Genomic DNA, 24,065 nt, shown 5'->3' on the forward strand with positions numbered 1-24,065 from the left:
GGAAAAGATACCACAAAGATTTCTGAATATAAAATGATTTTACAGCAGGGATATAGGGACGGTATGATATGATGATTTGATACGAACCTAGGTGATGTTTAACCGTGTTACTCAATTTTGTCAGAGGTGATCAAGGCTACGTAAGGTTATCTATTCAAAGGAATCCTATGATTAATTCTTTTTATTTAATTATTTACCCCTAAATGTATGTTTTTGAAAGTTAAAGATTTGCATGACTCACATACTCTGTCTTCTTTCTTTCAATGTGTGTAGATTTTTAAGCCAGACAACTAAAGTCATCCAAAATAAATTGGTGATTTTTTTTTTTTTTTCGTGAAGAGACTCATATAAAACTTCTGAGGGAGTGCCCATCTTGGTGAAGTGGAAACGAATCCGGCTGGGAACCATGAGGTTGCGGGTTCAATCCCTGGCCTCGTTCAGTGGATTGAGGATCTGGCATTGCCGTGAGCTGTAGTGTAGGTTGCAGACACGGCTTGGATCTGGCGTTGTTGTGGCTGTGGTGTAGGCTAGTGGCTACAGCTCCAATTAGACCCCTAGCCGGGAACCTCCATGTGCCATGGGTGCGGCCCTAAAAATGACAAAAATAAATAAATAAAATTTCTGATATGACATAAAAGTATGCATTTTATTTTTAGTAATGTATCTGTTTCAATGCCTGTATTCAGATTGTAACTTTTATATATCATATTTCATAAATTTTCTATAATCAATCACCCTGCCATAGATTTTCATGTTGTATCTTTACTTTTCTTTCTTTGTTTCTTAAATATAATCCAGAAGACAACATGACTGCTCCACGTCCTCTTAGGTAGTCTAGCTTTTTAAATGGTGAAAAAAATGGGGCTGACAACCACATGGCTTAATGTCTCTAGACTTTGCCCCACACTATGAATTCTTAGCATCATAGTCCAGTATCTCAGGAAATTTTCTGTGTGAGAGGAAGGACTTGAACTGTAGTTCTTTTTCAGTAGTCTTTCATCAAGACTTGCAATGAAGGGCTACAGAAAATTTATATTTTATAATATTAAGCCTTAAGTGAGTTCCTTTATGTTCAGTGAATGTTCATTGTAACGCAGTTCTAACCTGAACTTGTGGCATAGATCAGAAAGACTTCACAGCTAAGTTCCAGTACATTTCATTTATCTGCATATTAATCATTGGGGACAAGGATATATACTTATTTTTCTTTTTGGTATTCCACAGACATCAGTAAATGGTAGTTACCACAAACATTCTTCACTTGATGATAATTTACAAAACTTTGTTGAGGGCCAAGATGAAGATTTTATGAAGGAAGTCATTTTCCCAGATTTAGTTGAAATAAAGGCTGCTGATTATGAAGATGATCAGGAACAAATTAAAAGACAACAGGCAAATATTTTTGTTCCAAGTAGTTCTCCAGGTAAAGTTATTTTACAAAAAAAAAAAATCATCATTAATTAATCGTATTATAGGATAGCAGTTTCTCTGTATGCTGGGTAGATTTTTAAAAAGTATTCATCTAAAATTATAGAAAGTTTTCTATGTTTGTTTTCCATGCTTTCTCTGAGTTTAGGGGAATTGTTTAAAGAAGCTCATTTACTCTCTGTGTGTGTGTGTGTGTGTGTGTTTAGACTTTCTGCTAGACTTTAGTGGTAGCCTGTATGACAGTTCTTTGCCTTTTGCTTCTTGTTCAGTCAATACCAGTTTAATACTTTGGACTTTAAAGTAATATCTAGGTTTTGTTATTAAGTGAACACCCAGCTTAAACTGCCAAAAGATGTGATGCCACGCATTTTAGAAGAAGAAGGAATCTATGTGCAGAAAAAGCCAAGAATATATAAAAAGACCTGCAACAAAATGGAAAATCGCCTGCTTAAACTAGAAGAGGCAAGTCCACTAGCTAACAAGCTAAACCACTCACTGATAGTGTGTGGCATTTGTTTTCAGTGAAATATTTAATTACTATGTTATTAAATATTTTTGATAGGGAAAGTGTTGGTTTGAAGAAAGTGGAGAAATAATGTCATTACCTTCACCTATTAGACAGTCATGGAATTTCAGACTAAACAAAAACAAGGAAGCTTTAAATCCAGCATTGAAGACCATGTACAAGAAGGTAACCAACAATAGTTTATTTGTGATTATGGTTAGAGTTCTCGTAATATCAATTATAACTTTATACTTATTTTCTGTGGTGTTAATTTACCCTTTGAAGATACAAGTAAGCCTAGTAAAGGCAAAACTATGATGAAATATTAAGTAACCATTAAAATTATGTCTTCAAGGAAAATTTAATGATATGGGGAAATGCTCAAAATAAAATGCCAGCTGAAAACATAATGCAAAATTTCATATGATTCTAATTTTATAAAAATAGGTAATGAATGAAGAAGTACATATCTATATATAGAGATAGATAAAAGGATTGGAAAATATATCATAGTTAATAATTATCTCTAGATAGTAGGACTTAGGATTACTTTTTTTGTCTCTGTGGTCTTTTTAGGGCCTCACCCGTGGCATTTGGAGGTTCCCAGGCTAAGGGTCGAAATGGAGCTGCAGCTGCCAGCCTACGCCAGAGCCACAGCAACGCCAGATCCAAACTGCATCTGCAACCTACACCATAGCTCACAGCAATGCCAGTTCCTTAACCCACTGAGCGAGGCCAGGGATCAAACCCGCATCCTCATGGATACTAGTTGGGTTCGTTAACCACTGAGCCATGACGGGAACTCCACTTTTATTTTCTTTTTTATACTCTTATTTTCTAAATTTCAAAAGTGAATATATATTATACTTATAATCAAAGAAAGAAATTTTATATGTATTCAAAAAGATACTATGAAAATTAGCAGTCCATTAACCTGATGAAAATAAATATCTAGAGAGAAACAGTTATATTAAAAATTTGGCTTGAAAAAAATTTAAGAATTATATACAGATATTTAATTGTTCACTTGCTTTAATCATTCCATATATAGAAAATATGGCTGTAGGTAGATACAAAGTGGAAATAGTATTTCCTAAAAATACAGTTGACCCTTGAACAATATGGCAGTGAGGGCACCAACCTCTGTGCAGCTAAAAATCGCTACTATATATGGAGTGGATGGTCAATGGGGACCTGCTATATAGCACAGGGTATTCTGCCCAATATTCTGTAATAACTATATGTGAAAAAAAAAGGATATGTGTATGTTATACCTGAATCACTTTGTTGTACAGCAGAAATTATCGCAACATTGTAAATCAACTATAACTCAATAAAACTTAAAAAAAATTGCATACTGCTCTCCCTGTCTCCAAAATAAAGAAATTGACAAAATGACTCACCCAAGGGCAGGAAGCTGAGACAATTTGGATGGAATCAGTGTTCAAATCTTATATTCCATACACCGTGATCTCTAGTTGAACACCAACTTTCCCCCTCACACTTAATTAATTTAAAGATCTGTAAAATGAAAATACAGATGCTATATTTATTGAATAAATTTGTGTATAAATGGACAAGCTCAGTTCAAACGCATGTTGTTCAAGGGTCAGCTTTGTACTTATAGGACTTTGTTCTTTATTCCCTGTTTCTTTAAACCTGTGAATTACTTCCATTCTTCTAGTAATAACACACCTTCTATAATACTTTTTCTTTACAATTGCCTTTCAGTATTTCTTGCATATTCCAGTAGCTGCAACATTTTAACAGCGAGGACACTTAGTTCCTTATAAAACTGATACTTCTCAGCCTACAGAAGAAATGAGGTTTTTCCCTAAGGTGAAAAGATTTATACTTTTAGAGGTCTCCTTACCTTTCTGTAGCATGTGAGGAGGATCTTCTTTTTCTACGATATATATTGTCTTTTTTCTCCACAGTTTCTATTTCTTTCCTATAGAATCTAGAAAAATTTTTAAAATCTTCTTTATGTTGTAATATATTTTTTATACTTCATACCACTTATAAATTTCTTTCAGGATCTTCTAAAAAACATACCAAAACCTTTTGCTAAGAATCTCCTTTTACCATTTTACCATATGAAATGCATTTAAGCTTTAATTGACTATCCTACTTGTAAAATTAAGGACATGTACAAAGATTTTTTTTTTGTCATGAATGAGTGTCGATATTTATCAAATACTTTTTCTAAGCCTATTAAATGTTGTAATGGTACATTCTTCTTTACTTTTAATGTGGTGAATTACACTGGTTTTCAGCTATTTCTGAAACAAATCCCATTTGTGATGCGTTTTCTTTTTATACATTACTGGATTCAATTTGCTAATATTTTGGTTAGGATTTTTGCCCTATATGTTCCTGAAGTAAATTTGTCTTTAAATTTTCTTCCTTGTAATGTTCTTGTCAGATTTTCAAGGTTACACTGGCTTAAACAAAATTTGGGGAGTGTTCCCTCTTTTTCTTTTCTCCAGAAGGATTGTATAATATTGGTATTACTTCTTCTTAAAATGTTTTGGAAGGTCTCACTGATGAATCCATCTTGGCATGGAAATTTATTTGTGGGAATGTTTTTATTATGGACATATTTCTTCAAAGATAAAAGACTGCCCAGTTGAAAGATATCCCATGTTTGTGGGTTGGAAGACTTAATACCGTTAAAATGTCCATACTACCCCAATCAGTCTACACATTCAGTGCAATCCCCACCAAAATCCTAATGGTACTTTTCACAGGAATGGAAAAACAGTCCTCAAATTCATATAGAACGACTAAGGGTCCTGAATAGCCAAAACAACAATAACAACAAAAACAAAATAAAACAAAAAAACTCCACAACCAATCTGGATAGAGAAGAGCAAAACTGGAAGGGTGGCATCATTATCATGGCAGAATAAGAATTTTCTACTGTTTTTCTCTCCAAAGAGCAGTGATGTTGACAATTACCCATAGATAAGAGTGCCATTATAGGAGTCTAGGAGTCCATTGGAGAGGTTCCATCACACCATTGAAGTGAAAAAAAAAAAAAACCTGCATATTTTTTGCTAGGTCTAGAATTCTAGACCAAACTAGGCTGTTATTTTGCTTTTAGCACTTTAAAGATAGCTTTTAATGTATTTCTGAATCTCCTTATTTCTATTGAAAAGGCTGTTTAAAGTCTTATTCCTGATTTTCAGTTTTTCTTTGTCTTTGATTTTCTGCTATAATATGTTAGGGTGTTATTTCCAGTGTAACGTGTTAAGGCACGATTTTCCTTTATAAATATTCTGCTTTGGGCTATTAGGACTTCCGGAAGGTATGACTCCATGTGATCTATTGGTTTTGGAAAATTCTTAGTCATTATCTTAGCAAATACTGCTTCTGCCCTAATCTCTTTCCCTCTGTGTTCTGGAACTTCAGGTACGCATGTTCCTTGTGTCTTCTGCTTTTCATTGTTTTTTACCCCTTTTCCTCTTTGAGCTTTAGTCTGAATATTTTCTATTGCCTGTCTTCTAGTTCACTCAGCTAATTTTCTGCTATGTGCAATTTTCTCTATTAAATATATCTGATAAATTATTTCCCTGTCTTCATTTCTTATTTAAGAAGATTTCTCCTTTTTAACCTTAAGAAAAAGGTATTTATGTGGTCTTTTTTTGTTTGTTTGTATTCCTTCTAGTTTAGGCTTAATTTCTAAATTTTTTAAATTTTAAATTATTTCTGTCATCTTCTGAATTTTCCAAATTCTGTTCTGTATTCTTTAATGTCTCAAAATTTTCCTTATGTCTTTTGGCTTGTGTTGAAAACTATGTTTCTATTTTATGTTTTTTAGTGTCTTTCTGGCATGCTTTGATTGTGGGGACATTATGTTACTGTTTATTCATTTTTATTAGGAAACTTTCTCTAGATTTAATCCTGAGCCTTTTCGACTGTTCACTTTATGTTAAATTAGTTTTCCTGACATTTTAGGGAAAAGGCTTGGTTCAGATAACTTTTATAATGTTACGGAGTTCTGTTTTTGTGTGTGTGTGTGTAGTGTTAAAAAAAATATAGTGGCTGTATTCCCCTACCCAGATTTTTTTTCTGTACCTTCTTGTAGCCTCTGTGGTCCCTGACCTTCTCAAGTTTTATTTCACCTCCAGTAGTTTCTCTTTTAGTGTGAAGCCTTGTCCTAAAACTTCCTAAGGAGTAGGCTCCCCTAGCTGCACCTGTTCTTAGCAAAATTCCTTGCTCTCACCCACAGTTAGAATAGATAAAACCCTTTCTAGGTTTTGTCTATTTTGCTGTTTTTATTTTATTTTTTATTTTATTTTATTTTATTTTTTTTTTGTCTTTTGTCTTTTGTCTTTGTTGTTGTTGTTGTTGCTATTTCTTGGGCCGCTCCCGCGGCATATGGAGGTTCCCAGGCTAGGGGTCGAATCGGAGCTGTAGCCACTGGCCTACACCAGAGCCACAGCAACGCGGGATCCGAGCCACGTCTGCAACCTACACCACAGCTCACAGCAACGCCGGATCGTTAACCCACTGAGCAAGGGCAGGGACCGAACCCGCAACCTCATGGTTCCTAGCCGGATTCATTAACCACTGCGCCACGACGGGAACTCCTATTTTGCTGTTTTTAAAATTGACCTGTTGTACTTCTGGTGAATATCTGTTGGCTCTTTCCAGTTCTCTTGTTGTTAGAACCATCTTATGTTCCATTGCTTCTTTCTGCTCTGTCCTACACAGTCCCAGTGCTATACAGATCTTATTGTTAGTGGTTTATCTTCGTCTATTTGCATTTTGGGTTTCATGGCAGCACACAGAAGTTCTCATGAACTCGAACCTGAGCCACAGCAGTGACGTAACCAAATCCTTAACTGCTTAGCCACCAGGGAACTCTCTGTGATATAGTTTCGTTTTAAATCTTATCCATGGATTTTTGGCTTTGCTATGTAGTTGCTGCCTGTTTTATGTAGAGATTTGGGAATACAGGCATAACAAGATATTGTGGGTTCAGCTCCAGACCACTGCAATGAAGCACATATCCCAATAAAGCAAGTCAAATGATTTTTTTGATCTCCAGAAATTCCAAAAGTGCATGCAGAAGTTATGTTTATACAACAATGTAGTATATTAAGTATGCAATAGCATTATGTCTAAATAAAATGTATATACCTGAATTAAAAAATACTTTATTGCTAAACAATGCTAACCGTTATCCAAGCATTCTGGTAGTCATAATCTTTTTGGAATAGTAACATCAAAGATCACTGACCACAGATCACCATTACAAATAAAATAATAATGAGAGGAGTTCCTATTGTGGCCCAGCAGGTTACGGACCCAACATTGTTTCTGTGAGGATGTGGGTTTAATCCCTGGCCTCACTCAGTGGATTGGGGATCTGGTGTTGCCACAAGGTGTGGCATAGGTTGCACATGCAGCTCAGATCTGGTGTTGTCTGATTCCACCTTTGGCCCAGGAACTTCCATATGCTGCAGGTGCATCATAATAATGAGAAAGTTTGAAATATTGCAAGTATAACCAAAATGTGATACCAAGGCATAAATTGAGCAAATACAGTTGAAAAAGTGGTGCTGACAGACCTGCTCAGCACAGAGTTGCCATGAACCTTCACTTTTTTAAAAACACAGTATCTGGGAAGTATAGTAAAGCGAAGTGCAATAAAATAAGGTATGCCTGTATCTAAAATTGTACTGCCACCATATTTCCAGAATCATCCATCTGATGAATTCTTAGTTTCTGATATTTTCAGTATATTTTTAGGTTTAAAATATTTATGTGGGGAGTTCCCTGGTTGCTCAGCAGGTTAAAGATTTGGCATTGTCACTGCTGTGGCTCTGGTTACTGCTGTGACAGGGGTTTGATCCCTGATCTAGGAACTTCTGCATGCTGTGGGCACATCCAAAAAAAAAAAAAGTACTCATTTGATATTTGATTCTTCTGTATATACCCCAGTTTTCTTTTGGAATGCTCCATGTTTTCATCTTTTCATGTTTTTTTTTTTTTTACTCTATTTTTTAAAAATATGTTAGTAATGGCTACTTTAAAGTTCATGTTTGGTAAGTCCAGTATCTGGGTCCTGCAAGTCTGTTTTTTTCTTTATTTTGCACATTTAGTCCTGTCTTTTATTATGGTTGGTATTTTTATTGTATTCCATATATTATATACTAAAAGTTATAGAAACTCTAGATCCTATCTTCTTCCAGAAAAGTTCTGTCCTTTGTTTTTTAGGCATATTGAGTGGGGGTGATCATCTTAATCCTGTTGGAGACAACTGATTTCAGACTGGGCTGCAGTTTTGTTAAGGCTCAGTCTATATCTCTATCTTCTGTTTACTTAATCTCTCCCTGGTTTAACTGTAACTAGGGTAGGGTTTTCTTTTCTTTTCTTTTCTTTTCTTTTTAAATCACTAACACATATCCAAATACCTAGCATATAGCAGACACTCAGTGGGTGCTTATATTATTTGTAATGGTACTTATCGCTTCAGTAGATGTACGCTTTTAGGGTCCAAGTATAATTTAGAAGGGAAGACACTGGTTGACTGGCATAATCTTAGGAAATCCTATTTTTTGCATGGTGCCTATCACACTGTGAGAGACTGGCAATGTCTCTACCCCATCCTAATTCATATTATAACACATTTACCAGGATTTTATAAATGCCTGCCCGGCCCAAAAGTGCAATATGTTTCTGTTTGTCCCCAGTTTGGTTACTATAAAAATCCATCTCCATTAAAAAATTAAAAAATAACAGAATAAAAGAGGAAAGAAGGGAAATCTCTGGTATTTAGTTTATCTTGTTCATTGCTGTTACCTGGCATAACTTTTGTACTTTATGATGGTAACAGTGTGTTTTATTTCAATTTTGCTCAAGATATATAGCACAGATATTTTAACATAATTATCTGAGACCAGTGTTCTTGGGGAAAGAGGTCCTTGAAACAATGGCAGTTTGTTGAATGAATGAATGCATGAGTGTCTGAAGGAATGAATGAACAAAGAGATGATAAGTAAATGCAGAAATATAATTCTTAGAGAAACATCAAACACTATTCAGATTAACCTTTGTAACCATCTAGAATCTCAAGTTGGAAACCACTGGGCTGATCAAGTAACTTTTCCTCCAGTGCGTTCTAGCTTCATCCAAGCTAATTTCACTACTTTATGGACTCTTATTAGAGTTGGGAATAAATGTAAATGTCACTTCACCAAGGATGTAAACTGAGTATTAAAATTCATTCTGTAGCTGCATCCTTAACAGGCAACGTTTTGGAATTTGTGTCAGACAAATGCTTGTGCCTGCCTTTTCCTTCTATCTTCACCATATTTTTTACTCTGCTCAGCCAGCCATGGAGGCAAGGTATGTTTGGGATTTCTCACCTGAATAAAAGAAATGCAAAGGCAACCGAAGCAGAGATAATAGCTGTCTGAGTATTAAAGTCTTCTCTTTGCCGTTGCCTCTGCCAGCTTTAATGCCCTGTCATACCTCAGGTCTTATTTGCTTGTTTTTCATTGACTGGTTTTGCCTACGCATTTGGCTATGCCCTTTACTCCCTCTTCCAGCACTCCTCTTATATATTTACCTAGATCTTAAATGTGTCATCAACTTGGATGTTTTTGTGCTTTCATCTGGTTCCTGATTCGCTGTTACCTAGATCTTTGGTCTTATGGTCTAACACAATTACTTAGTTCTAGAAGGTCACTTAATCCCCTCAGTCAACTTCTGCTTTTAACCAGTATCATAGAGCTTACTATCTCCCAAGAGAACTTCAGTATTATCCCATTCGAATTGTTTGTTTTCTGTGTTGAATTAAAATCTCCCTTCTGGATCACTACTGCTCTTTTGACCTGGGCCATAAGGAACTCATGAACTACTTCACTTATGTGACAGCTCTTCAAATAGTTGAAGTTTACTTTTACCTTTAGCTTTTGCTGTCCAGTCTAAACTTACTTCCTTTGACCATTGTTAGGTTTTTCCATGATCTCAGCTATCTTCCTCTAGCTTCTGAGCACTGCAGTCAGTAGTGCTGAGTAGGGCAAGACCAAGGGCAGAGGCTTGTGTTATTCCAATAGAAACTCAAAGCAAGTTATGCAGTTGTTTGTCCTGTGCTAAATCTGCTCAACAAAACAGGCATCTCTAACTTAACCACTTTAATTTCCAAAATTATTCATTTGTCATTTGGTTGTTTAAAACTGAAACTGTTTATTTCCTTTGTAGTTTTACCTGGTTCATGACCAATTACTACTGATTACTAAATTTTATATGTGGAATTAAGTGTGGGTTTCCCCCTCTGAGTTGGTCTTTACACTGAGAATAGACACTTATAGGAGAAGGATAAAATAGAAACAAGCTTTATGACTAATCTCTTGTTTCTTCTCAACCCAATGAGGAAAGAGGAGAGGATTCCTGACTCAGGAGAGAGGAGGGAGGGAGAAATGTAAGCATCATACTGGTGACCTACAGTCCTTGAGAAATACTGGATATGCCACACCAGGTTAAGGGTGGAACAGCAGTTTTTTTCAGTGTAACAGCAGGCATAATAGCTGCCGGAGACAGCAAATGGCACAGACTGGAAGGTATGCTCTGCTGCTGCAGACTGGATCTAGGGAAAGGGCTTATGCTCTTTTTTTTTTTTTTTTTAATAGGTAGATGCTGTCATGACTCCTATCATGGCGAGGCATTCATGAATTAGGCTGTATGTGCTAAGCAACCCACTAGCCTTCTCAAATTACATCACTAAAAACCATCTGCATCCATATTCAAACATATATGCTTAAATTAAAAGTAGGGTACTACAACATGGTTAAATTGATTTGAATATAATCTAAGGCCTACAAACTTCAACTGATTTAGGGGCAATCTGGTATATAAACGGAGGCAGTCTCATGTATAAAGAAAGATGATCTGCTTATAAGGTAGGATTTGCTTAAAGAGTCCAGTCACCTCCAGGGAACTTTCCTGGGGATTACCAATGTGCTCACTTAGGAACAATGTTTTTATGAGGATTTGCCACTTACCTCTGTCCACAGATGACTATTAGATCATCACATAGTGAACTATTGTCCCACCGGTTCCAAACACCATTTGTCATAGCTTTCCTATGGGAAATTATTTTGGGGCTTATAACTTGAAAGTTCAACCTCTACACAACAGTAAGGTAGATGACAGTAATTTATAGCAAGATAATTGAAACACTGCAATATGAATACATTTTATGAAATAAAGGGCTATAATCAATTTCAAGGAAGAAGGAGCAAACAGTTGTTCTTTGCTTTTTCTGTGTCTCTTAATTTTCTTACAGTTAACATATTATTTTTATAAGAAGTTCCTTCTAATTTCAAAAGAAATAAATCAAATTAACATTGCGTAAATATTTTTCTTTAAAAGGCAGTGAAATCTGACCTAGAAATCTCTGTTAGGAACAAAATGGAAGGTCAAGGGGAAATGTATCATTTAGATCTCAACATTGTGGGTTTGCAATTCAGTCATCACCCTCTCTTCAATCAAGAACAAGTATTATGTGCCAGGCTGCTCCAACTTTATGAGTGTTTTCAAGACAGGCAGCAACAGAATTTAACTCAGCTGCTGTATGAGAAGGTGAGAATGACTTTCACTATATTTACAGAGCTGAAACGTTAATGTTGAGGGAGGAAACAGACTTCCTAGTACAGAGCAGGCTATCCTAAAGTATTTTCCCACGGCATTTACTCTTAGTCTGAGAACGATGAATACAAAGTTATCTAATGGCATCATGAAGGGGACATGAAGTCTGAAGAGAAATCAGAGTATCCACTGATTGTTTTTATGAATTTGTATCTCTCATTTAAACTCTGTAGCTGTCTCTGATATATGAGTTTTTGTGTTTTGTTGTGTTTTGTTTTGCTTTTTAGCTCCAGTGGCATATGGAAGTTCCCAGGCCAGGGGTTGAATTAGAGCTGCAGCTGCCAGCCTACGCCACAGGGATCCGAGCCACATCTGTGACCGACACCATAGCTTACAGAGGCTTAACCCACTGAGTGAGGCCAGGACTCAAAACTCGCATCTTCATGGATCCTAGTGGGGTTCGTTTCCGCTGAGCCACAACAGAAAATCCTATATGAGCGTTTTGTTAACTAGTATTCTCTCTAAAAAGATATTTTGATAGGTCTTATTCAACTAATGAATACATTTTAAGAATGAATATTTAGCAAGGTATTTAGTTAAGTATTCAAGCCTGACAGAGTTACCAGGATGTTCCAATAAGCTAGAAATGAATTGTACCTTAATATATCTCCTTTTAAGAATACAAGTGCTGAACCCACAGGACAAATCATTTGATTGAATTTTCATGTAGCAATTGTGTGAGAGAACTTAATGGATGAAGAACATGCATTAATAATGTCAGAATATTTCCTAAGGCAAATATTGAGTATTCTAACTTTTAGTTTAATATTATAACCATTGCTTTTGTGAATGAAGGAACCAACTTTGAAATAAAGATCTAGGTGATTGAAAAGTGATTTGATTTATAGATTTCTACTTAATAGACCATTTTCCAACAGTAATGTATAATCTTTGAAGTCTGACCTAGCAATATCAATTTTATTTCACTAGAGTACTATCTATTACTGTACATTAAAAAATCCTCTACATTCATTTTTCATGTAGCATGGCTCTCTGTATAAAATAACATTTGGGGATCATTTGTAACATTTTAAAATATTATTATTTTATTAATTCTTGGGAGACAAAAGTAATTTCTTAGTTGATCTTTACTTTTCTTCACTTCTGCTATTTTTCCCCTCTATTTTTTTTTCTTTTTTTACATAGACAATACAGGAATACATTGTATTGGAAAAGATTAAGTATAGAAGTTTTAACATATGAAAGCCCTACTTAATCTTCACCTCAGCTACAACCTTAAAGTTTGAACTACAACCTGAAAGTTCTTTTTTCCATGTATCTCTGTATATACATAAGCCATGATGGTTTTTAACATAAATTGGATCTTCCATATATATTATTTGGTAACTTGGTTTTTAAAAATTAATTCTGCATCTTGAAGCTTTTCTCATATCACTGTACATGGACCCATATATACCTGTATATTAATATGCTTAATCACTTCCCATTCATAACATTTAGGTCATTTCCATCTTTTATGATTATAAATAATTAAACAATGTACATGTAATTAATCCTTGTACATGTATATTTGAACACACATTTGAAAACTTCTGTAGGGTAGAGTCAGAAGTGAAATTTCTTGGTCAAAGGTAAAGGTGCATGAAGTTTAAATTTTATTAGAGAGTGATGAATTGACTTTCCAAAAAGTTTTTTCAGTTTGAATTTCCACTGACAGTACAGGAGAGAGGACACTTCCCAGAGCCTTACCAAAAGTTGATATTATTTGCCCATTTTTCTGTAGCTTTATTTATCTTTAACTAATTACAAGAGTTTTCATACACACACACACACACACACACACACACACACACACACACACAGGATATAAGTCCATACAATGATATGTGTCTTTTGAATTTAATATATATATATATATATATACATACATATATATTAACCCTATCCTGTTACTTTCTTTTTAATTTTTTTTTCTATCTCTTGGAAATATTTAACAATTTTTTGGTCTTTTTTGGTGGGGGGGTGCACCCACAGCATATGGAGGTTCCAGGCTAGGGGTCTAATTGGAACTGTAGCTGCTGGTCTTTGCCACAGCAATGCCAGATCTGAGCCGCATCTGTGACCTACACCATTGCTCATGGCAGTGCCTTAACCCACTGAGTGAGGCCAGGGATTGAACCTGCGTCCTCATGGATACTAGTCAGATTCGTTTCAGCTGAACCATGACTGTAACTTCAGTATTTAAAATTTTATGAGGTCAAATCTTGTCAGTTTTTTTGCCTTGGGGATTTTAGGTTTTGTTGTTCACTTAGAAAGGCTTCCTAGATTTCTGTCAATCAGTATACCTTTGGTTACAATTCACAGAAAACTCTTTCTCAAACTGTATCAAAATTCCCAAGTTAGGGCAGCTATAGAGTTGGTTAATTTGGTGGCTCAACAATATCATCAACAACCCTAGCTTTTTTCTCTCTTTCTAATCTTTATCTTCAGCAAATTGACTTGGTTGGCTTCTCCTATGGGAAAGAACAGAGTGGCTGCTCCAGTTGAAGGCATGCTGACCAGACACAGAATATGCAGCCTAGAGTCTCAGTTAAAGCCTTCACCAACCTTCCCCCACACCTCAAAAGATTGCCCCTCATGTCTCATTGACTAGAATTGTATGACATGATTATGCCTAGACCAGTCACTAGTGAGAAGAATGAAGTTGCTACAGATGGCTAGACTAATAAGGGTTTACCTCTGAAATAAATGGAGATTGGGCAATTGAACAAAATTGCAGTTCTGCCAACCAAGAGAAGTGAGCATTCAAGGGCAATCAATAGTGTCTGGAAGACCAAAATTATAAAGATGTCTTTCTGTATATTCTTCTAATAATATAGTATGTGTGTGTGTGTGTGTGTGTGTGTGTGTCTAATTATAGCTTTTAATTCTGTTTGCAGTTTGTCTTGTGTCTTGTGAGGTTGGGCTCCAACTCTATTTCTTTTTCCCCAAAGATTAGCCTGATATCTAAACATCATAATTTTCTGACTGATTTAAAATCCTGTCTTTACTAAGCTAGCTTCACATATTTACATAGGTTTGCTTAAGGAGACTCTATTCCACTGACATATTGTCTAGTCCTACCCTGTTTTAATTACTATATTTAATTATTAAATTATGATCTATAAAAACAAGTGCCTTTTTATTGTTTTTTTTTCCCTAGGATACTTTTGTTATAGGTACTTTTGTTTTACTTATAGGTTTGATCTTCCAGATGAACCTTAGAATTAGCTTGTTAACTTCTATTTAAAAATCCTAACTTCTATTTAAAAATCCTGCTCCAAGGCGCTTTTATAATTGCATTATATTATTATATGAATTTTTAAAGACATTTTATATTTATTAAAAATTAGATTTCCTCATCCAGGAATGTAGTATGTCTTCATGTTTGTTGAGGTCTTCTCTTATGTTTTCAAGTAAAAGTTTATAGCATTTGACTCTAGTCTTGGAGTTCCAAGAAACTGTCCCTCACTGACAGACTTCTGCACATTTTAGGGCATAATTTCTTCTGGCTTTATTTTTCTGTGGATAGTTATCTCGTTTTGCGCTTTGCTCAGTGTATTTTGTTGATTTTACTTGTTTTCCTAACTTATTATGCATTTATTATTTTATAGAGATATATAGATATAGATATAAATACATATGTAGATATGGTTGTGATGATGGCAGTGGATATGGATAAAGATAGGTATCTTTCCTGTAACCATGGGATTTTAGGTATAAGATAAGATACATTCCTGTGCTCAATATGCCATCTCAATTGATTGCCATTTTTTTCATATTAATTGATAAATGATTACCTAGAAATTTCAAGGTATAACGTTTATTTCTTAGACAAACATTGAGATTCTTCTCAGTTCTGCTCCAAGGCGCTTTTATAAAATATATTTTGGAAGACAAGATAGTAATACCCCAAAAGTTATATACTTGTACTTCTGCTGCACATACCTAGACTGACAGGTAAATAGAATAGTAACAAGTGGATAAAATGTACCAAAAAAGCTCTTTTATTTGTTGTAGCTTAAAGCACTGACAGATGCTACCAAATTAGCAAATGAAAATTTGAAAATAAGCCAGCTGACCAGAAAATCTTTACAGGATTATTATTGGCAGATAAGGTAAGTTTTAGGCCATTCATGTATTCATCAAGCATTTATTAAGCAACTTCTTTAGATAAACTATTGTACAATGCTATGGAAGATATAAGAAAATGACGTGTATATGTATGTTCTAAGTTTCTTTTCTACGTCTGTATGTTTCTATTTTGTGTATAGATTCATTTATATTATTTTTTAGTTCCACATGCAAGTAAGGTCTTATGATATTTGTCTTTCTCTATCTGACTTCACTAAGCAAAATATTCTCTAGGTCCAAAAGTTTCCACAAATGGCAATGTTCCATTCTTTTTTATGGCTGAGTAATATTCCACTACAGCAGCACTATACTTCTTAAGCCGATCATGTTTCCATGTCTTGGCTATTGTAAATAGCGCTGCTCTGAACATTAGGGTGCATGTATCTTTCTGAATTAGAGTTTTCATTTTTTCCAAGTGTATACTAAGAGTGGAATTGCTGAAGATCCTTACTCTTTAAGCAATTATGGAAATGGTTCCAACCTTTTGTAAAGACACATTTTTGTGTAAAAATATTTCACAAAAGGGCCACATGAAAGTAATTGTAGTTTTACTATCCACTTATTTAAAAAAACACATGTTGATTAAAAACTACTGAGTTTACTAATACCTTTCAGTTCACTTGGATTATATTTATCTCAAGTATTTGATATGTTTGAGAATTGGCCCACATATACATATGTGCAAGATATATTTTTAATTAAATCTAATGACAGTACTCAAAGAGCATATAGAGTCAGGGACCCCTATTAAAAAAACATGGTCTAAAAATTGGGAACCATTGGCTAACAGACTGATTTGGAAGAGAAGTTAGGAAGGCATAAAATAATGGGAAAAATAATGTCAAGACAACACATGATTATGTCTCAAGGAATCTCCAAAAACAAGAAAGCTCTCTGGGAGGTACTTATTGGGTAGAAAGTTAAGCTATGCACAAAGATATGATAACTGTGAAAGTGATTTGATAGTTAAAGAATTTTCCTGACTCCCTGCGCATTACCTGAAACTTTCTACAAACTCTTAAGCACTAGAGGAAAGTTGTTTTAAATAATTGGTTTCCTAGAATACCCTAGTTAAATGCAAACAGTACTACTAGAGGAAGTTGACATATGCCTTTTGTAAGTACTGGCACACAGTGAGCACTCAGTTGGATGAATGAATAAATGAATGAATAGAAGCCATCACTATTTATAAAACAATAAACTAGTATTATAAGATTAACTAAAATTTAAGGCAAAGAACAGTCATTGACATAAGGAACACAGAGCAAGTAAGGAAGAATTGAGGAGCAGAGAGAGTGGGAAATATGTGGGTAAGTCTCTGAAACAATCATGTAATGATGGAATGCTGTCTATAGGGTATAAAAATACAGAAAGAGTTAAAAATATTAGGGACCCTTTTCTGTGGAAAGGTTCATTTGTGCCATCATGGACTTGGAGAATAGACTTGTGGTTTCCAAGGGGGAGGAGGAGGGAGTGAGATGAATTGGGAGCTTGGGGTTAATAGATGAAGACTATTGCCTTTGCTGTGTAGCACTGGGAACTATGTCTAGTCACTTATAATGGAGAATGATAATGTGAGAAAAAAGAACGTATGTATGTATGTGTAACTGGGTCACCATGCTATACAGTAGAAAATTGACAGAACACTGTAAACTAGCTGTAATGGAAAAAAATACAAATCATTATATATATAAAAAATAAAATAAAAAGATTATAGCAGAAAAGTTTGTGCTCATATATAATAATAATAATCATTTATCCATTAATTCTAAAAACCTTTATTGATCAATTCTTATATGCTAGGCCTAAGCTAAGAATACAAAGGTCAGTAAGACACTGAGGATGATGTTCAAGTGAGCTGTTCTAATGTTTTAAAGTAAAATTTTTCCTATAATGAAGATCCTCCTAATAGAAAAAAAAATATTAAAAACTCCTAGAATGGAGTAAAGGATGGAGAAGGGTAAATATAACTAAAGATACTTCCATTGACTAGGAGGAGAGTGAAGGTAAAGCTTAATATTAGATGTTGATAAATCAAGGACTTAAAAATTTTAGCTTATAACCTCTAAAGGAAGAGAATAAAAAATCTAGCTTCTAAATCAACTGAAGAGGAAAATGGGATAATAAAAAATATTCAACCAATCTAAAATAAGGTAAAAAAAATAGAGAAAAAGTAATATAGAAACAGATGAGACAAGGGAAAAGCATAAAAGAAAATGGTGGAGTTAAATAAGTGATCCATTTTTATCTAGACTAGATTAGAATAATTGAATTAATCCATCATATGTTATTTGCTAAGAGACTTATCTAGACCATAAGGATACAGAAAGTTAGAGAACAAAATAATGAAAAAAAATATGCCACATAATACTAACAAAAAAAGCTGGCAAAGCTATGTTAATATAAGGTAAAATAGATCTTTAAGGCATGAAGCTTGACTAAAGCTAAAAGGCCGCATCAAAATACATGGTTTAATTCACATGTATGTATGTATATGCATATTATATATGTATATGCATATAATAATATGGCTTCAAAATATAGAAAGCAAAATTTGACAGAAATGCAAAGAGAAATAGAAAATTCACAAACATATTGGGCAATTTTAACATACTCTTCAGAGCAACTGATGGAACAAGGAAGCCAAAAGATCTGAGGACAGAAGATTTGAACAACATGATTAATAAACTTGACTTAATTGTTTTATAGTTTTTGTTAAATTTTATTGGAGTATAGTTGACTTACAATGTTGTATTAGTTTCAGATATACCTCAAAGTGAATTAGTCTTGAATATAAATGTATCTATTATTTTTCCCCATATAGGTTATTACAAACTATTGAGTAGATTTTGTTGTGCTATACAGTAGGTTCTTGTTAATCATCATTTTATACAGTCATGTGTATGTGTTATTCCCACCCTCCCAATTCTCCCCTTCCCCCGATGGTTTCACAAATGAAACCATAAGATTTGCTTTGAAATTTGTGAGTGTGTTTCTGTTTTATAAATAAGTTCTTTTGTATCATTTTTATTAGATTCCACATATATGTTATCTTTCTCTGACTTAACTGACACATATATAAAATTTTGCAGCCAACAACTGCAAAATACCACTCTTCCAGAACACATGGAAGAACATTTATAAAAGTTGATCCTATATTATTTCAGTAAATCTCGGAGTCTCAATATATTCAAAGCATTTAAATCATTCAATGCAGAAGTCCAATACAGAAATACCAAAATATTGTTGGGAAATCGCTATATGTTTGGAAATTAAGAAGTACATATCTAGATAATTTATTTGTCAGAGAAGATGTCATAATGATAATTGGAAGATTTTTTTTAATTTACTGAAACTACATATCAAAATTTGTGAGATACAGCTAAAATAGTTCTCAGAGGAAAATTTGTTTATTTAAACACATATGTTAGAGAAAAAGAAAGTTTGAAAATGAATGAGCTAAGCATCTTTCTCAGCAAGTTAGGAAAAAGGACAGAAAGAAAGAAAGAGAACAGAAATTAGTAAGAAAGGTAGGATAAGAGTCAACAAATCCAGATGTCTGATAAAAATTGATAAATTCTAACAGCTGATCAAGAGAAAAAGAAACAGCACAAATATACATTATTTAATATCAAGAAAGGGGACATTACTGCAGATACTGTATAGTTTAAATGACTTAATGCGAAAGAATGTGAACATTTACATGGAAAGGACAAATATCTATAAAAATATATAGATATTTATTTATCTATATATTCAACTCCAGAATATATACAAGAAATGGTAAAAGAAGGGGAAAAATACTTAAGTAGTTCAGTAATTGTTAAAGAAATCAAACCAGTAACTTGAAACCTTTCTACAAAGAAAACTCCAGGCTCAGAGGACTGAACTAGAATACTGTAGAACATTTAAAGCAGTGATTCTCAAAGTGTGGTCCCCATACTAATAGCTTCAATTTACCTGGAAACCTGTTAGAAATGCAAATTATCATGTCTACCTACAGACCTACTAAATCAGGAACTCTGGTGTTAAGGCCTGCAGATCTGTGTTTGACAAACCCTTCATGTGATTCTAAAGCACAATAAAGTTTGAGAACCTTTAGTTTAAAGATAACTTCTATTTTTCATAAACTCTTCCAAAAAGTAAAAAAAGGGATCCTATTCTCAACTCAGTTTATGAAACTGTCTTATCCTTGAAATTGAAACCTAGTAATGCAAAAAATATTGCAACCCTATTTCATTCATGAACATGGATATAAATATGCTAAATAGAATTTTATCAAATAATATAGCTAAGTCGAGGTCATTCCAGAAATGCAAGGATGATTTGACGTTAGAATATCAATCAGGAAGTTCCCATTATGGCTCAGCAGTAAGGAGCCTGACTAGTAGCCATGAGGATGCGGGTTCAATTCCTGGCTTCCCTCAGTGGGTTAAAGGATCCAGCATTGCCCTACGCTGTGGTATGAGTCGCAGACACAGCTCAGATCCTGTGTTGCTGTGGCTGTGGTGTAGGCTGGCAGCTGCAGCTCTGATTCGACCCCTAGCCTGGGAACTTCCATATGCCAAAGGTGCAGTCTGAAAAAGAAAAAAAGAAAAAAGAAAAGCAGTCAGGGTAATTTGCCATACTGTAGTGTGTATGCAAAGTCAAGAAACCAGAATAAGCGTCTTTAGATAATACAATACTTCAGTATCCAAATAATCTGCTCAGTACCCTATCAGGCGAAGTATACCTAAATTTGAAGCAATGCTTTTAATTGTTAATATGAAAAAGTGTAATGAATACACTAAAGAATGTCCAGAAAATCTGGAAATACGTGAATATTAGCAGGGCACTTTGAATGGTAAAAAATCTGTAAGTAAAAGAGGTATGAACCTCTAAGTGGAATTTCATTCTCTATATCGAGATGTGGATAAAGTGTCAAAAAAAAAAAAAAAAAAGGTGAGGGGTCCAGAAGATTTAGTGAAAGGTCCAGAATCCTTTCTTCTAGGCTATATTTAATGGCTTCTGGTTCTAGTCCGCTAACATATTTTTAATCTAATATTATTATCATAGTAATACAAAACAGCTCTATGACTTAGAAAAGGAAAAGGACTTCTCCCTACTACACAGCATATTACGGACTTGGAAACAGATAAAATCCCTTCGACAACGGCAAGGGTTTACAAGCACCCCGATCAAGTTACAGTTTCAAAGGTGAGTAGCTGCCTTATTCTTATAGGTGTCTCTTGGAACAACCCACGAATAACTAGGTTTACTGGGAGCAAATCCAGAAACTAGTCAGCTACTTGATGTAGTAAGAAAGGACTTGTATCTTGAATATATGAATAATATTTATGACTTAATAAGAGCTTAATTTAAAAATGAGCAAAAGATTTGAACAGATACTTCACTAAAGAAGGCATGTGGATTGCAAATGAATATATGAAATGATGCTCAACATTATGTCATGTCAATAGAGAAATGTAATTTAAAACTACAATGGAATATACTGTACACCTATTAGAATGGCTAAAATCAAAAAAAAAAAAGGGGAAGAAAGGGAGGGAGGAGGGGAGGGGAGAGAAAGGGAAGAAAAAAGACAGGAACAAATGTTGGCAAAGCAACAGGAACTCTGGTGGAAATGCAGAATGGTACAACCACTTTGGAAACAGCTTGGCAGTTTCTTATAAACATAGACTCAGCAATCCTACTCCCAGGTGGAACATAGAGATCCTAGAAACATATGTTACTGAAGAGATAGTTACAAATTAAAAACCTTTCTTGTGGAATTCCCGTCGTGGCGCAGTGGTTAACGAATCCGACTAGGAACCATGAGGTTGCGGGTTCGGTCCCTGCCCTTGCTCAGTGGGTTAACGATCCGGTGTTGCCGTGAGCTGTGGTGTAGGTTGCAGACGCGGCTTGGATCCCACGTTGCTGTGGCTCTGCATAGGCCAGAGGCTACAGCTCTGATTCGACCCCTAGCCTGGGAACCTCCATATGCCACGGGAGCGGCCCAAGAAACAGCAAAAAGACAAAATAAAATAAAATAAAAACCTTTCTTGTTAATCACTTAAGCTGTTTGTGAACCAACAGTTTCCTCCTAAACCCTTTTTCCTGGGTCTTTTGTTTTTCAAAACTGTAAAACATTATTGTAATTTCAGGCAATTAAAGATATTTACCTTTGTTGACTTTTTCCCCGGCTTTAATAGTTTTTAACAAAAGTGCTTCTGAGAGTTTCTAAACCTAACCCAGCATGGACCTTTATCTTAGACTCCCAAATTCACATAAACTTGCTGACCTGCCTCTCATCGTTTAAACCAGTCTAATACACCCATGCATTAGGAACCCCTCTTCAGAAAAGGAGAGCCACAGATGCCATAAGCTTATTTAGAACAGTAGCCTTGGACCAACATACCTGCTCACCACCTACTCTTATTCTAAGAAACTCCAGTCCCACCTGAGGCCCTTTGCCTGTGTTCTTCCTCATTTAATGAATTCACCTTTCCCAGGGGACTTTGGCTTGGGCTTGGCTCTCCAGATTGCCTTGTGGACTTCTGAACCTAAACCCCACAATGTCAGTGATGAAGTTGGCCCCAGTTGGACTAGCCAGCCCCAGCTACCCTAAAATGGGGCATTTGGCTTGAGCCAAGTATCATTCTGATCAATTAGAAAAGCTGATTTGGGAGTTCCCATCGTGGCGCAGTGGTTAACGAATCCGACTAGGAACCATGAGGTTGCGGGTTCGGTCCCTGCCCTTGCTCAGTGGGTTAACGATCCGGCGTTGCCGTGAGCTGTGGTGTAGTTGCAGGTGCGGCTTGGATCCCACGTTGCTGTGGCTCTGGCATAGGCCAGAGGCTACAGCTCCGATTTGACCCCTAGCCTGGGAACCTCCATATGCCGCAGGAGCGGCCCAAGAAATAGCTAAAAAGACAAAAAAAAAAAAAAAGAAGAAAAGAAAAGCTGATTGAAGGCACTTCTGGGAACTCTGTTTCCTGGCCAACTTTATCATCAGCGATCTCATCACAAGCCTTCACCTTGTGAACCTAACTGAATAAGCTTGTATCCAGGCCTATGGGGAAGTCAGTACTTATGACAAGAAGATTTGGGACCTAAACACTGAGCCGAGGTGATCTTTTCTTCATATATTTGACTTTGGGCATATTGAATTTGATAAACTTTTGAGATATCCCTAAATAAAGCAATTGAATGGGCAGCTGGATGTATGGTTTGTGCTAGAAAGAAAAATGTGGATTCTCTAGCAGAGTAATAGTAATTGAAGCTGGGAGTGTGAATAGAATTGCTTAGAGGACAAAGGATGAGATGAGAAGTGGGCTGAGAGCTGTGTAGAGGAACTGTTTCGGATGCCTTGGCAGAGGAGGAGAAGCCAGTGGAGGAAACAGAGAAACCCCAGGTAGAGTGTTTTGCCACAGAGTCAAAGAAAGGGGAGTATTTTAAATAGGAGGGAGTGGTTAACAGTGTTTAATGCTTCTGAAGTATCAGTTAAGTACAGGACTAAAAATGTTCATCGGATTTCCACATATGGAGGTTATTGATTGGGAAACTAGAGCAGGTTTTATGACGTGTTCGTGAGAGAATGAAATAACAGGAAGTTGAGGATAAAGTCCTGTCTAGTCATTCAGGCAATAAACTCTCCTTGTCAAATGTTAGCAATGCTACATTAAATTTAGAGAAACTGGCTGGGTAAGTAGCCTTGTTACATTTTGGCTACCGAACCCAAACCACAGCACTGGTAAATAGCACAGTGAACTCAAATTCCTGTGTATTTTCTTCACCTGTGTTCTCTGTTAGGCGCCTACTTACCTGGAGGGGATCCAGATAACTGTCAAAGGGGCTTTAATAAAGATACAGAAAAGAGTTCCTGCTATGGTGCCACGGTTAAGGACCTGGCATTGCTGCAGCTGTGGCCATAATTTCGAAGCTGCAGCTCGAATTCGATCCCTGGCCCAGGAAGCTGGTGCAGCCAAAAAAGAAAAAAGAAAAAAAGATACCCAAAGTGTAAGCTATACAAGCAGGAAAATCCCATTTCCCACAGCTACTGAATAGAAAGGAGGAAGCTATGGACCCAAGATCACTGTCTCAGTAATCTCCTCAAAAAGGGACTCCAGGTGCTAAGACACATATTGTCTAACTACTGTACATTGCCTGAGATGCTGTGCATTGGAATCACGTGAGAGGTAAAAACCACTAGTATGATTTAATTGGTGTGATCTTTGGTCTGAGCATCGAGAGCTTTAAAAATATCCCCAGGAGGTTTTAATGTGTGACAAAGTCTGAGTGCCAATGGACTAAACAATAAGTTAATTGAAGTTCATATTGATTACTCTGAATCAGA

At 35.5% G+C, this 24,065-nt stretch overlaps 1 protein-coding gene across 1 annotated transcript in view; it reads left to right on the forward strand.

Moving 5' to 3' along the window:
* CC2D2B (coiled-coil and C2 domain containing 2B) overlaps positions 1–24,065 on the forward strand; it is a 91,357-nt gene that overhangs the window by 9,419 nt on the left and 57,873 nt on the right. The window contains exons 6-11 of the mRNA XM_047762256.1: positions 1,225–1,423; positions 1,754–1,890; positions 1,991–2,119; positions 11,321–11,530; positions 15,617–15,714; positions 20,786–20,926. Coding sequence (XP_047618212.1) covers positions 1,225–1,423; positions 1,754–1,890; positions 1,991–2,119; positions 11,321–11,530; positions 15,617–15,714; positions 20,786–20,926 — 914 coding nt within the window. The remainder of the gene's footprint in view (positions 1–1,224; positions 1,424–1,753; positions 1,891–1,990; positions 2,120–11,320; positions 11,531–15,616; positions 15,715–20,785; positions 20,927–24,065) is intronic.

The sequence above is a fragment of the Phacochoerus africanus genome, chromosome 15 (genome assembly GCF_016906955.1).
Source record: "Phacochoerus africanus isolate WHEZ1 chromosome 15, ROS_Pafr_v1, whole genome shotgun sequence".
NCBI lineage: Eukaryota > Metazoa > Chordata > Mammalia > Artiodactyla > Suidae > Phacochoerus > Phacochoerus africanus.